Here is a 15,903-nt window from a genome sequence, read left to right on the forward strand (position 1 = left end):
ACTGGCAATTTAAGGGCCAGGTCCTTTTAATTTATGTCCTTCATCTTTTTCTTCTTCCACTCTTTGGGAGCCAGATAGCAAATCCATAAGCATTTAAAAGTAACTAGATACAACTGGAGACCAGGGAAAAGTGTAAATGTGTGTGTGGTGAGGGGACGGAGTGTTGACAAAAACCACAAGTTTACATGTACAATGGTCCTTGGCACAGACACAGCCTAAAACAACTTAAACAACAAATACTAGCAAAGTGTAATGGGAAGGAGAAAATGTGATTCCTAGAAGTTGCCACATTGTTAGATTCAAATGTCAAGTTTGAAACAGAAACACAAGTCTCAAGGCATAAAAGAAACAGTGATGTATGACTCGTTTAAAAAGCAAATCAATAGAAACTGTCCCTGAAGATGACCTCATGGCGCTTCTACTAATGACTGTCTTAAAGCTCTTAGAAGATCTTGTCTTAAAGATCTTGAGAAAGTCTAGAACTAGAAAGGTGAGCAAAACAGAAGTATCAACAATTAAAAAGCCTAAAGGGAGAACAGGAAGAAATTCTGGAGCTAAAAGCACAATAATTGAAACAATACCTTAGGTAGGGAAGTTCGAAGGCAGATTTGAATAAACAAATGAGTTAGTGAGTGAGCCTAAAGATCTAAGGTTGGAAATAAACAATGGTGAGGACCATAAAGAAAATCAGACTGAAGATTAATAAAAACTAAATACTACTCACTGTGAGAGTTTCTGGAAGAAGAAGAGAAAGAGAAGAGCTAAGAAAATGTTCAATAAAATAATGCTTACAAACTACCTAAAATTGATGAAAGACATAAATATAAACCTTCAAGAACATATATTAAGTCCAAAAAATGAACCTATATCCTAATCAAACTTTGAAAGCCAGAAAAGAATTTGAAAGCAATGGAAGGAAATGGGCCATTGTCTAATAGAAACTCCTCGGCACAGTTACCAGCAGAATTCTCATCAGAACCACTGAAGTCCAGAAGTTAGTAGGGTGATATATTCAGAGCACCAAAAGGAAAGGTAACCCACTCAACAATGAACCCCATATTCATCAAAACTTTCTTTCAAAAGTGAGAGAAAATTATGATGTTTCCAAGTAAATGAAAAGCTAAGGAAATTTTTACCACTGAGTCTACCCCATAAGACATGCTCAAAGGAGTCATACAGTGTTGACTGAAAGCATACCAGGCAAGTCATAGGAGTGATTTCATGCTAAGAGGAGATAAAGACATGGGTATTATTAGAACAACAATTTGTAACTCTGCTTTTTGTGTTTATATGATTTAAGAGACTAATATATGTTAATACTGATTTAAAAATGCATTATTGTAATTTGGATTGGTAACCTGTATTTAGTGACTACATAATTTAAGAGAATGGTGTGTTTAAAAGACTCATTGGTATGTCTTAGGCATATGGTATATAAAAATGTAATTTTGTGACATTTGCTACTGAGATGAGGTCTGATAAGTAAAAGACAAGAATTTTTATGTTGTTAAAGTTAAGTGTATTAGTGTTTCATTAGGATGTTAAATGTAATCCCAGTGGTGTTAGGTATTATAAAGGATAATAAGAAAGGAATTTAAATTTCTTTTGCTATTAAAAAAATAATAAGCACAGAAGAAAATTGTAATGCGGGAAACTAGGGGCAAAAATCCATAAGGTATATAGAAAACAAACAGAAAAATAACAGAAGTATGTCAATTCCTACTGACAACTGCTTTAGATACAAATAAATTAAACTCTGCAGTTAAAAAAAATAAGTTGACAAAAAGGATTCTACAATAAACATGCAATTCAATTGTATACTGTCCATAAGGGAATCACTTTAGATACAAGGGTACAAACAGATAGAAAGGCTGTAAAAAGATAAAGCTATTCAAGTATAACCAAGAAGAGTAGAGGTGGCTATACTAATACCTGATAAAATTGGCCTTACAATATATATAAATATATTATATATATATGTGTGTGTGTGTGTGTATATATATATATATAAAAGCTTACAATGTACAAAGGAAATAAAATTTTCAAAATATCAAGATTTAAGTATTATGAATATACACACACTTGATAACAGACCATAAAGGTGGGAGGGGCAAATTGGCAAAACTGAACAGAGAAACAGAAGTCTGCAGTTACAGCAGAAGACGTCAGTGATGGAGAGGGCAGCCCAAGTGAAGATCAGTGAGGAAACAGAAGGCCCAAAACCATAATAAATCAACTCGGTCAAACAGAATTCTACCCAACAGCAGCAGACATATTATTATCATTACACCTGAGACATCTTTCAAGATAGACTACATGTGAGTCCACAAATTAAATCAAAGATGGTATGTACATAGGATGGAACATTATTAAACCTTAGAACCAATGGAAATTCCAATACGTACAACAGAGATGAGCCTTGTGGGTATTATTCTAAATGAAATAAGTCAGTCATCCAAGGAAAAATACTGTATAATTCACTTATATGAGATGCACAGAAAACAGAGAAGAGATCTCCAGGAGACTGAGGGAAAGGGTTAAAGTTTAATGGGTGCAGATGTCAGTTTTATAGCATGCAAGGAATTGTGGAGACAAATACTGGCTGGCCATGCTGATGTAACATCATGAATGTGTTTACCTGCTGAGCTATGCATTGACATGCATGCTTTTGTGTGGATTTTGTCACAGTAAGAAAAGCTGAAGAAAGGCTGTAGTCATTAGGAATGAGCTTCATCATGTTTTATCCTCAGAGCCTCAGCCAGTGTCCTCAAAGTCTTGGCGATGTTGTGGCATTCAGCTACACCACAACACAAAAGGCTGCTTCATGTTAGTGAGGCTTGGTGTGAGTTTAAACTTAAATTAATCATTTAATAATGATGAAGAGAACTGAGGTTGATCTTCCTGAAGTGTTCTTTTTGATTTTACATAAATTTTGAGGTTAAACATAATACTTTTCCTAAATGTTAATTGTTTTGCTACAGATATGCCTAACCTTAGTTGGAAATTGCCATGACACAAAGACCATAGCCATGCCTAAATGCAAAATTGAGAACAAACCTGTTTAGCTTTTTCAGATTTTCTAAATAAAAAGCCACGTGTTGGTGATAAGACATTGGAATGAAGTCATTTTTAGAAAGGAGCAATTTGGGTTGGAATTGGAGAAATGGGTGTGTTGTGCACTTACCTCCCTTTTATTCTTAATGCTCTGAGAGTGTAAGATCATGAATGAAATCACAGGCGCTCTCTGCACAGCCACAGAGACTCGTTTCCAGACTCTATGTCCACAGGATATTTGCTTGTAAGCTTCCTTGTACCTGTCTGCAGTGTGACTTCCTATGTCTCAAAGTGAGTGAAGTATTGCACCAATGATGGAGAAAAATATACCCCATTTTCTTTTATGGGCTACCAGTTTTGTGACCTCAAATGTGCCTGTGAGCTTTCCGAGTCCATTTTCATTATCTATAAAATAAAATATTTCCAACCAGAAGAGAAATTATATCATACCTAGTCTTTAGTAGCCAACTTATAGTTTATTGAACTTTTATTATTTTAGCGTATTATAAATCAGATAGGAAATAATGGGAATCCTATTGAAACATGATAGACCATGAGTAAAACATAAAAATTATAACCAATAAGAGTAAATTAAAGCAATGACACTTTCTATCCTATCTAATTAAAAATTCTCAAATATTTTTATTTTAGTACTAGAAGACTTTATTTAATAACCATTCTAAGGCCTCCTAAAAATAATTAAGTTGAGCAGTTGGGCAGACCTAAAAGCCTGCTGTTAGGGCAGATAGATGTGGGACTATTCTGTTAACAAAGGTTCTTTGAGAAATTTGTTCTAATTTGTAAAATTCACCAGTGATGTTATAGATGATCACACAGTTTATAATACACACAAACACACACACACACACCACACACACACCACACACACACCACACACAGAGGAAAGATGAACAGAGTGAAGACATACTTGATGTCTTTAACACTAAAGAGTATAAAAAGTATGCTCGGAATTTCATGATTTGTGGTGGAGCTTTGCTTTGCATGGGTAAATTATAAACACTAAGTTTATAAAGCAACAGTCAATGTTAGTAGTTTACACAATACAAATGTCAGTTTTATGTTGTATCAAGTACAAATACAACGTGTAGTAACAGCAAATACAACCAAAATTAAGGTGGTGGTAGGCAGGCAGACTTTTGTAAGCTCAGACACATGTGTTGGCTACAGGATGGGTATTTATTAATTGATTATACATTCTCTTAAGTTTAGGAAATTTCTTTTTATTGAGGAATATTGAAAGTAACCAGGAATTAGAACTGTGGGAAAACTTTATTCTGTTTGTCTTTCCGGCTCTGCAATGGAGACCTCAGCCTTGCCTCCTGTCGGAGAACCTACATCTCCCTTCCCCTTTGTAATAGTGACAATATTTGGAGAATGGTATTTTATATTCCCATTCCACAGTTTCACAGAAGCCACAAACCAGCATGAAGGTGCAGCACGCGGAGTAAAGCTGGAGATGGAAAGCCCCCCATCCCAGCTGGTTATCTCATTTGTGGAAAAACCTAACTCATTTATTCCTACGCTGCTTCGAGTCCATGCTGCCTAACCCTTGACCACTTACTAAGTGGAAAGATTGTGCTGGGAATTGCTGTCTTCCTTATCAGCCTCTCCGCCACCCCCCCCCCCCCAGCCATACTGTCCTCCTGGTAGGAAGTAGTTTCTGACCTGAGTTTTGTCACATTTACTCAGCACGCCTGAATGTGAGTTGTCTCCCTGACTCTCCACCTCTCTGTTCTGCGCAGGACTACTGGCTTTCTCTCCTTTACAAGCGTCTGATTGGCCCCAAAGTCCTGGCAGTGCATGTAGCCGGGCTCCAGCGGAAGCCACGACCTGGAAGAGTCATCCGAGACAAACTGAGGATCTATGCCCACTGCACAAACCACCACAAGTAAGTCTCCTCAGCAACAGGGAAAGAGGAAGAAGATCCGTAAACACAGGTGAACTAGGAGAACTAGCCACCCAATGGGCTGCAGCCCCTCTTAGAATGCTGTGTCGCGGGAGCCTTTCAAAGTGCACCCTTGTTCACGGATCTTCCTTGAAAACTGCCTCTGTGGTCACCATTCTCTCTGCAGGTTGCAAAAGGGTGCCTGGTAGCTTTTATTGTCAAGTAAGCCTTTCTTCTCATACAGGGTTTACTCTGGAAGAATTTATGAAATCCATCTATTTGTTCATTCTCTTCCTCATGCAACACATTTTTATTGGGCACGCCATCTGTGCCAGTTGAGACAATGCTCACAAAGATTTGTATGTGTCTAAGCCTGAGCCAAGACAAGACGCCAAGTCTGATGCTCTGACCCACCACAGAGCTTAAGAAAATAAGTGGCCGTGTCTACAGTGCAAGAAAGAGCAACCGGCCCACACTAGAGCCCCACCAGGTCTCTGGAACTAAATGAGTACCCAAGGGGAAGAAGCATGCTCACTTCCGGGACATGTCCCGTATTTCAGAAATCTCAGCTCTTTTACATGTTAAAGGGCTGTGAAATGTAGACTTCCTTTTGAGGGAAAGGGGTTCTGGAAGCATAATAACCCAGTGGTGCTAAGAGCTGACCCTTCTCTTTTTGACCCGAAGCACTGAGTATCATCCAAGTTCTCTTTAAAATGGGGAAGTTAATTGTTGGGGAAGTTAATTGTCAGTGAATTGACAGGTTTGCTTTTTTTTTTTTTTTTGAGTTTAAAATATGAAGACCGTGAGGGGAAATGTTTAAATGGATCTAAAGCAAAGACCATCTATCTGCTCTACATCACTTCCTGTTTAAGGCAGGAGAGGCTGCCCTGGGAAGGAGGATTCTTTCTCTTATACAGAGAAAACTTGGGGGAAGGGACAGCCTCCTGTCTCCTGTCAGACCTCCATCCAGGATCTGTCAGGCCTGATCAAGGCCAGGCAAGCACAAAGAGCTGCTGTGGTCGGGTTACACCACACACCCCTTCTCTGCCCTTGATGAGACAGAGGCCAAGCCTGTTAGTTCCTCCTGATAAAATGCTTTCAAAGACTCACTCTGAGCTGAGGTGGGCGCCAGGGGGCCGTTGTCTTGCAGTAGATACAAGTGCCTATTGTAGGGGAGGGGAGGCTGTCTTGGGCACAGGCCAGAAGCTTTCAACATCCCTTTTGCTCAGCAGGAAGCTCAGTCCCATACCTGACAGTGACTGACTGCTTTATGGCCATGCCTGGAATTATCTGATCCTCACACAAGGCAACATTGTATTCCTTGTCTATGACAGGCCCTGAGGCAACCACCCAAAAGGTGGATCCCCAGCCTCAAGAGAGAAAAATTGCTCTTGGCACCTTCTGTCCCTATTGGAAAACACGCCAGTCTTTTGTAATAGTAGCCTGTATCCAGGAATAAAACGGTAATACCTATGTGGGCCGAGGAGGATCTGAATGTCCTCACTGAAGGCTGCCCATGGAGGCCCATCCCAGGGTCCACATCAGGATTCTTGGATATTCTCATGAGAAGGTCTCACTTATGTCCTGAGGGTACCATGAGCTTGGGGCCAGTGATCCTATTTATATTTTTCCTGTCGAATACGGTGATGGGCGTGAAGGCCTTGTAAGTGTTTGATATATAAATGAATGAGTGAGAGAAAACAGAAAGCAGGAACCCCGTGTCCCTGATGATTTATAGTTACAGCTCTTGCCCTGTGCATCACATCAGCCAGAGAGGGGGAGCATAATAACGTGGTTCAGAGTTGCACAGCTCACTATCATGAGGCCTCCAACAAGTTAGTAAAAATAATCTGCATCTGAACCCCTCTTTCCCGCAACTGCCCCCAGCTTTCTACAAAAAGTCAAAAAGAACCTCTTAAAAGGAAGGGGTTCCAACAGGCATCTATCAAAATAATCTCTCCTTTCTTCATAAAAAGAAAGAAGACTTTCATAAACCATGTTACAGTAATGAGAAGAACCAAATTAAAGGCCTTTTTCATCCCTCTAAACTCAAAGGATGGAGACTTTGGGCCAGCTGAGGCTGGAGGTCTCCTTGCAAAAAAAAAAAAAAAAGTATCAGGTCAGGTGTCCAGATAGCAAGGCACAAAGGTAAGAGAAGCATCTGCTCTCCTGTCTGAGAAGCCATGTGTCCTGTCTGTGTTTCCCATCCTCATCACTACTAGCTGACTCAGTTTACTTGTGGCCAAAGACGGCAAAAGTACAGAATCATCTCATAATGGACATATTGGCCTCATACTAATCAACCTTGATTAGTCTGAAATAAATATCCTGGATCAAAACAGGAGCCGGGTGAGAAATGCAAGCTTACTAATGCTTGCACTCATATGCATAATCTCAAATTCTGAAGGCTCTATATGCAAATATTCAAATGTGCAAATAACAGCCTTTGTGCTGCAGAGCTTTTCATTGCACACTTGTGTCCCAATGAGTGTGGGAATCCCTTCTTTAACTCCCAATAGTCACCTGTCACCTACTCACACACCTTCATGGCTCTCTTGCATTGTGTGGGCTATTTCTGACCTAGCAGAGCCTGATTTCCTAAAACTGATTAGGAGAGGCTGGGTATTCTCACACCAACACTGGCCATTGCCTCCGCCTTCTTCTGGAGTTAACCAGTTCTAGATAGCTGGCAGAACTTCCCACAATCAAGTGTTGACAGCCAAACTGTTTTATGGCCATTCTGCTAAGACTATGTGTGTTTCTGGGGTGGAGCCCAGGTCCTCAGCCACACTCAGAACCAACTGGAACCTAGTGGATGTTGAAGCAAAATTGAGCCTTTTGGGGTTCAATTTCGTTTATTATTGGCAAAACATGACTTCCTGTTTTTCAGAAGAAGTTTTTTTAAAGGCTCATAAAAAAGGTTCCTGAGGCTTCTTGGACATCAAATGACTCTTACAAAACAATATTTTGATGAGTTAAGTGTAAATGAATCAGAAACATGTGGATTAAATTTCCCTTAAAATACACAGGGGCTTTGAAATTAAGGGGAAAAATGTTTGGCAAAACAGGGCCTGACTTTTACCAAACCCCAAACCTTTGAATTAGATTTGGAGACAATGGACCAACTGAATTTTCAAGCACATTAACTTTCGCTGGGAATGATCAGTGACTGAAATGCATCGCCTTCCCTTCCTTTTCCCAGACGCCTGCTTCACTGGAGATGTTTCTAGAACATGACTGTTTTCTATCTGGAACTCAAGACACACCTCCCATCTGACATCTCCCACCTCTTACATCCAGGATCTTCCCATTCCAACATCCCTCCTCTGACTCACTTCCTCCTCTTCCTCCATGGCAACAGAGAGAAGATGTCAGGCAGGAAAAGAACAGCCAGAAAAGATGAACTCCAGATACATGGCTTGGCTGCTGGTGAAAATGTCTCACCACAGGGAGGCACAGAGCAGGGTAGACATTCTGCTGAAATAGCTTCTTTCCAGAAAGGGGCATCCACTAAGATAAGCAAAAGGCACCAGAACTTGACATCAGGCATTAGAAATGGCAAGCTGGCCAAGCCCCCAGACACCATTTTCTAATAGAATTCATACTCCTTCAGGATTGGTTTCTTGTGGACAGAGAATATGCATTCTTTAGAAATCTGGATTCTCATCATGGTATTCTAGGTCAGTGTGGAAGTCTCTACCCAAGAATGTGTCTTTGAAGTCAAAAGGCTTCATGCCCTTGCCCATCAACCAAGTAGGGTGATGTATGCATTACCCTGGGTTCTATGAGAACCTGTTCAATCAGGTCCCTGGGCTGCGCTGGTTTATCTCTCCCAGGAGAACTGTGGACATAGACAGCAAACCATTGCCAAGCAGCTTGGAAAGACAGCTTTCCCTCCAGCACCGCTGTGATTTCAGGTCTCCCTCCCAGCCACCAGGTCCTCACGTCCCACCCTTCTTCCCACAGTCTCCAAGGGCACATTCTGCCCCAGCTTGCCAAGGAGAAACTCGTAAATGCAAGCACGTGCTGTTCTCCTCCTCCACGGCTGGCTTTTAAAACTATTGTTTATAGTAGCTGACAAAAGAGTTTACTGTGGTCTGGTCAAATCAATACCCACTCATGCCTATCTTGCGCACATTCTGAAGCCCAGAGTACCTGCCATTGGTACGGTCTTCGTCCACTTTGTCCATAGTTAAGCTAAACTGAAGTCCCACCTTTAAAAACGAGCTGATGGTTCTGCTTCAGTGGTGGCCAGTTGACTGCAGAAGTTAATTTACATGCTGCAGGGGCTTAGAATGGAATGGGGGGAAGAAGGAGTACATAGGGGAGCCACTTAATGTTTTATCAGAACATAATTGCAGACCTCAAAAAAGTTTTGAACACAGCAGTGTATGTCGTTGCAGATGTAAGGGAAAACCGTCTGATGCACAGCCAGGGGGATACTCTGGGAGTCCTTCTCATAACCTTCATGCTTTGTTCTAAGTTAGAAGTCCCTAAACCCAACTCATCAGCCAAATAGCTTGGCAAGCTTTTAATACAGATTCCCAGGCCTCGAGCATAAATGAATAGAACCTCAAAATCTGTAAAGCCCCCAAGATATCCTACTGACCTGCCCTTGACTGCTCTGCTCTCAATCGGCCTCTTTAGGAGCAAAGACAAGTAACCCAGGGATCAAAGGGTTGCATGTCTGCAAGCAATGTTTTGCTCTAAGTTGCCTTAGAGTTTCTCTGAGCTCCTCTTTTGAAGGCTGAGCTGGGTCATTTGTTCTGTTTCCTCTCATTAACCAATCCAGATGGGGCCCCAAGAGACCCCTTAGAAGCAAGGTCTTTTTCCTACAGAGAGGAAAATCATTATAGCTTTGCTGATACACACTGAAAGCCCCCTTGCATGCCAGCACATGCCCTCCCATGGTTCTATGCACCCTGCTCTGGGATAAAAGGGTTCTAAAACAGTGACTAGTGTTAGGCATCTTACAAAAGAAAAACAGAGTGACAACTGGGCAAACGAAAGAATATTGTGCCTCAATGTGAACAAGAATATAAAACACAACATCGCCATCCCGTTTTCTTCTGGTTTGCAAAGATGTTTTAAACGATCCATATCCAGTACTCTAAAGAGTGTGATGAAATGGCAAAGGCAAAGCTTTACAACGGTCTAAAAAACACCAGCATTATGAAAATGTGTGCATTCTTCAGAATAAATGATGTTATGTCATGGTTTAAAAAGTACAGAGCACCACCCAAAACCATTGAGATGCCTCTGTGAGTAAGGGCATTTGCGATCTATAGTTATTATCTGAGTTTGGGCCCCAGAACCAAAACCAACCTTTTTAAGTACACCCAAATGTAAATGGCTTCCAGTAAGAAAGTATTTCTTGTTCACACTTTCTTGTCCACTATAGATCAGCTGTAACTTTGTGTGGGCTCAGCCCCAGGCCAATCACCTTAAGTGACCACCATTGTCAAGCAGAGCATGGTGGAGTGTGTGTGTGTGTGTGTGTGTGTGTGTGTGTGTGTGTGTGTAAACTCAGCACTTAGGAAGCTAAGGCAAGATGATCATCATTCAGTGATAGCCTGGGCTACATAGCAAATGGTTGTGTCCAAAAAAAAAAAAAAAAACTAAACAAGATCCTGCCATTCTTCTCCTAGCATAGGGAGTAAAACATGTCATCACATGAACAGCTCCTAGAGCGTCTACCCAAAGGTCTTAACATGTCTATTCACATAACACTGGACAAAACAGACATGTAATTCATTTTGGAGTACAATAGCACAAGGATATAACTCTTCTCACAGGGAAGGACACCACAGAAAATGGAAATCTGATGAGAAATCATACAGTGTACACATGCTAGAACTCCTAGAACTTCTATCGCTGGAAAGAATCATTATACATAAACAGTTTATGTACAATGAAGGCTTTTGTGGCATAATTTATAATGGCAAAAAAGTGAAAACAATGGGAGTCCACCAAAGTGGTGGACTGGCTGAGTAAATTATGTTGCATTCCTATGATTGGAAAAGAAACTATAGTAACAGAAACTATAATAGCACAAGGTCATGTGTAATATATACATTATCTGGAAAAGGCTTTGTAGACAGTTTGATTCTAGTTATATAAAAACCGAGTGGTGTAGGCACATGTGTAAAAGTACTTAATGGGTAATTGTCAAACCAAGAAGCAAACATACTGAGTGTTGACCAAAACATTGTATTATTTCAAGATTATATAAGTATGGACATTTTCTTTTATTTCTTTATCTCTTTATGTTTTCCTGGAATTTTTTTCTTTTTCTACAGTCATCATATTTTACTTTCATACTGCACATATACATATTTGGCTCTAAAATAATTCCAGTAAATTTAATCAAACACAATGGGGTGAGGGGTAGGCACCTGTCTTTTCAGGAATCAGCAATAACCAGGCATTCCCATCTTGAAGGTCTATTGGGACTATACTATCCATAAAATAAGGCACTTTTCTGGGATGATCCTGTTTTGTACAGCCTATAAGTTATTTAGGCATCTAATTGACTTTGTCTCTTCCCCTCCCCCCCTCTCTCTCAGCCACAACTATGTCCGTGGCTCTATTACACTTTTCATCATCAACTTACACCGTTCAAGAAAGAAAATCAAGCTGGCTGGGACGCTCAGGGACAAGCTGGTGCACCAGTATCTGCTGCAGCCCTATGGGCAAGAAGGCCTAAAGTCCAAGTAAGTGCCAAGCTGGAAACGGCTTAGGACCACATGAGCAAGAGCTGAGTTAAGAGGGAGCGGGAGTTACTGAAGGCAGCATGATTGCTGCTCATTCCCTGGGGCTGGAAGAGGTGGGTAGGATAAGTTGTCTGGAGTAGGAGGGTTTCCAGTCCTTTGGGGAAATCTCTACTCGGGTCCCTGACTATCTCCATGTTTACATTCAACTGCAAGGTCAAACAGTGGACAAAATATTTCTCAACAAGGGTATCCTTGGTGTTTGAGCAAGTCAGTTTTTCATTGGGCCCTATGATCACATGACGAGCTATTTAGCATCCTTGGTCCCTACCTGCCCACTAAATGCCAGTAGTACCCTTTGTCATGTGACCATCAAAAGCCTTGTAGTTGATTTCCGTGTCTCTTTCAGCTATAACATTCTAGAGCATTGTGGCTCCTCTTTGATCTACAGGCCCGTGGGACTTTAGAAGAAGAAGTACTAGGGGAAAGGCCCAAAGTTCACAGATCCAGTCATTTTGGCCCCTAACTATATAGCTTTGATACAACATTGCTGGATCTGTTTTGTCTATCTGGACAATAGGAGGGAAATTGTATTCCAGATCCCTGTGACCCTTCAAACCACCCCCCTCCATATCTCTCCTGCCGACTGTTTAGCAAAACTGATGTACTAACCAAAGGCAATGCTGAACCATACTGAGAAGGGCCTGGTTAAGGGCAAAGTCACCCCATCCCCGAGCAAGGCCTCTTAGAACGGGCATGGGATGCTGCGCAGATCAGGGGCGTTCCCGTTGCATTTTTAATGTTTACCAAGTTTAACAAAGCTGTAAACTTGGAGCAGGTGGCTTGCACTCCCACAGCTGCCCACAAATATTTGTGCTGTAATTGCTCAGTGCTTCATTACAACCTTGGTGGCTTGCATTTGGCTTCCAACTGTATGTGCAGTGGGAACAAAACAGTCTGGGAAGTCACTTACTGGGTCTTTTTAGCCCACCCCAGGTCTGGATTTTCAATGCGGGTTCTTTTTGTCCGCTGCCTGTATATAGCTTTTACTTTTCTTCCTTTGAATCCTGCCTGTATCAGCAGGACTCTTCGGAGTTTTATCATCCTATCTATAACAATGTGTTTCATGACTGGCAGGCTAAATTCTCATCCTTCATCCTAAGCAGGACACCCAGTGCTGGTCTGAGATTTGACACAAAATGGTTGTAAGACCTAGGTAAATCCCGAATCAAGCCCTGGACTTAGGATTCAAGTGTTGCTCTATATTTGGTAAATTCCCATCTTGGGTCAGATTTTCTCAGGACCGTGAGTGCAAGTAAGCCTCCTGCTAGTATCAGCCGTGACCTGCAAAGCTATTTCTGGCAAAAAGGCTAACTCCTCAGCAGTGATTGATTGTGACAGGTTAGAGTCCCTGAAACCAAAGAGTTTGGGAGCTGAGCCTGGCCGCCGCCAAGAAGACATGCGCACTTAGAGTAGTGCCTTATAGCCAGTGGCGCACAGTGTCAACTCTTACTCTGTGTGAGACAAGTTATGTCATATAACCTCCATGAGCCTCAGTTTCCTCTCACATGGAGCTCAGTACATGAGGAGATCCATGTCAGGTCTTCAGCACATCACAAATGCTGGATAAGTACCCGTTGTCTTCCATATCCTCAGCTCAAAACTCCAGAAGAGGGGGAAATCATCCTTGGTCCTAAGAATGATCTTTTTCACACTTATTTGTGTGTTTAAAATTATGGTTTTATAAAAAGGCATGCTAAGAACAGCATAAAGGTCAAACCGTGTGGCCAGAGGGATGGTGGGCAGGGGACAGTATCTTTGAAAGAGCCTGTTTCCCTAGCAACCAAGGGCATAGTTCTCTACCCCATTTGTCCCAGCCCTTCACCTCTGCCTCCACAGCCTCGTCCTGCACACACCTGATCTCAGGGTACCCGAAGTAACTGGCTCACTGGCTAAGATTCACCTTGCCACCCTGTTCTTCACCTTGTCAGCAGACTCATCCAAAGCTGTGTGACATCTTCGTTAAGATATCAGAGAAGGACATGGCAAAGTGAATTCCATCCCACAGGGATCCTGAGGAAGGTCTTGGCCAACTGCCGAGATGAGACAGGGCCAGAAGACTGGCATCTGATGCAGAGGCAGACGTTGGTGTGATGAAACTTCAGCTTCAATAAAAGAAGCGAGTGAGAATCAAATTAGAGGGTATTAGTGAAATAAAGCCTTCTCTGGGTGTAAAACACAAACATAGTATCTATAAATATAAATGAGATACACAGCTATAATACACAGTTATGTATTATTTTATATGTGTGCTTTAGACAGTTTTGAATCAGAAATAGAGAAAACTGGATTCCAATTCTGACCGTCACTAGCTTTTGGACCTTATTGTAACATTTTAGTCCATCTCCTACAAAGTACTAATAAATTATTACTTCTTCTATCTTGGACCCTGGTGGCTCTGACCATGTGCTATGCCATCTTGGCCTGTAAGTTGCTGACTAGATTCTGTCAGACAACTATTGAGTGGACTGTTTGGTACCACATCCAGTGCTCAGTTACTGCTGTAGGCACGCGCCCTCAGTGAATCCCGCTGGGGTCTCCAGGGAAGTATGCGGTGGTGTCAACAAAGAAACCACGCAGAAAAGGATGAGAGGAAGCACTAGGAAGTGATTTCAGTCTTTGATGTCTCTTTTCTTGCTTTTATACGTCTCTGGGGCTCAGCTCTGTTCTATATCTGCTAATTCCTTGCTACAGCCTAAAGCCGTATTACCTCAGCAGAGACTGGAAAGTTCTTGGGGCAAGAGATATGTAACTGCTCTTATCTGAGCAGCCAGAAGAGGCTATAACCCAAGCAAGTCACGTTCAAACCTTAGGTCTCTATTAGGAAGGTGCCAGAAAATGATTTTGTTGAGAACATGGACATGATGCTCATTCTCTCAGAATTGCCATCAAGGCTGGGAAGATTTGAAGTCTCTGGAAGGACGTCACTATGTGAATGGAAAGTCAAGGTGTGTCAGCCGTCAGGTAGGAAGCACTCCAGGAGTGGCTGACCAGACATCACTGTCAACATCAGAGTTCACAGTCCCCGGTCTCAGCGGTGAATCAGTTTCGAAACCCACACACGAATTAATTCTTTATATAAAAGGTTATAGACACCATTGTAGAATGATGTGTCATCCTAGGAACCAGACCAAAGGCTAGTAAGTACTCTTTGCCTTACAGGGTAGGCATTAGAAACTAGTGTGTTCAAGGCAAGAATATCCTGAATCTGGAGGGCATACCCACCACAGAATAGCTGACAGGAATGGGGAGAATTGGTTCAGAGAAGAAAGTAAACTCAGGGCTTCATTGGGTTTTCATACAGATGCCAAGCAAAATTCAGCAAATGTAGCTCATAATTCTTTAAATTGGCATAGGTACAAGGGGTTCAGGGTAAAAGAGATGAATTTCACTTCAGATTCACCTGGTCTGATCTGGTGGAGGACGAGATGGGAATCCTCAGGAGAGAAGCTTTGGTGAGGTGGTCAGCATTCCAGACAGCTCTAGTTTTGTTTTGATTTTTGTTTTTCAAAACAGTGTTTTTCTGTGTGGCTCTGGCTGTCCTGAAACTCTCTCTGTAAACCAGGCTGGCCTCGAACTAACAAAGATCTACCTGCGTCAGCCTCCTGAGTTCTGGGACTAATGGTATGTGCCACCACTACCCAACCACACCATATAAGTCTATCATTCTCCTTAGTCCCCTGTCCTCTACACTCCCAGAGCCTGTGGTTCTACCAGCCAAGTAACCACTTCAAACCTCTGAAGAGAAGGACCACACACAGGGGCTGTGCTCCAAGAGTGAATGGTGGTAATAGCTGGCCGGTTTCTCAGAAAATCCCCAGCTGTGGGTCTTCTGTGGGCTTCATGTCAGCTTTGTGGGAAATGGTCCTATTCACAACCCAGGACAGCAGGGCTGTTCTGAACATGTCAGAGGGGAAGTACCTCTGAGTACCTTCCACCATCCACAGAAAGCATCTTCCCACAGCCTCGTGTGGCCAAGGTGAAGAAATGCCCACCTCTAGGGAACAGGTCTTTCAGCAAACAGAAGCACCATCTGGGCCAGAGAAGCCAACTAATATCTGAAAGTAAAATGAGCAATTTGCTTTTCCTGGGGAATCAGGCAGGTGTTGTCAGGTTCCAGGGCCTCTCTGTGTGTCTACTTCAATCCTGTTTAGAGGGATGTAATACAAAGAT

The 15,903-nt window shown here is 42.0% G+C and overlaps 1 protein-coding gene across 1 annotated transcript in view; it reads left to right on the forward strand.

Moving 5' to 3' along the window:
* Hpse2 (heparanase 2 (inactive)) overlaps window positions 1-15,903 on the forward strand; it is a 566,168-nt gene that overhangs the window by 535,802 nt on the left and 14,463 nt on the right. The window contains exons 10-11 of the mRNA XM_051199909.1: window positions 4,818-4,963; window positions 11,527-11,673. Coding sequence (XP_051055866.1) covers window positions 4,818-4,963; window positions 11,527-11,673 — 293 coding nt within the window. The remainder of the gene's footprint in view (window positions 1-4,817; window positions 4,964-11,526; window positions 11,674-15,903) is intronic.

Source organism: Phodopus roborovskii, unplaced genomic scaffold, assembly GCF_943737965.1.
Source record: "Phodopus roborovskii unplaced genomic scaffold, PHOROB, whole genome shotgun sequence".
Classification (NCBI taxonomy): domain Eukaryota; kingdom Metazoa; phylum Chordata; class Mammalia; order Rodentia; family Cricetidae; genus Phodopus; species Phodopus roborovskii.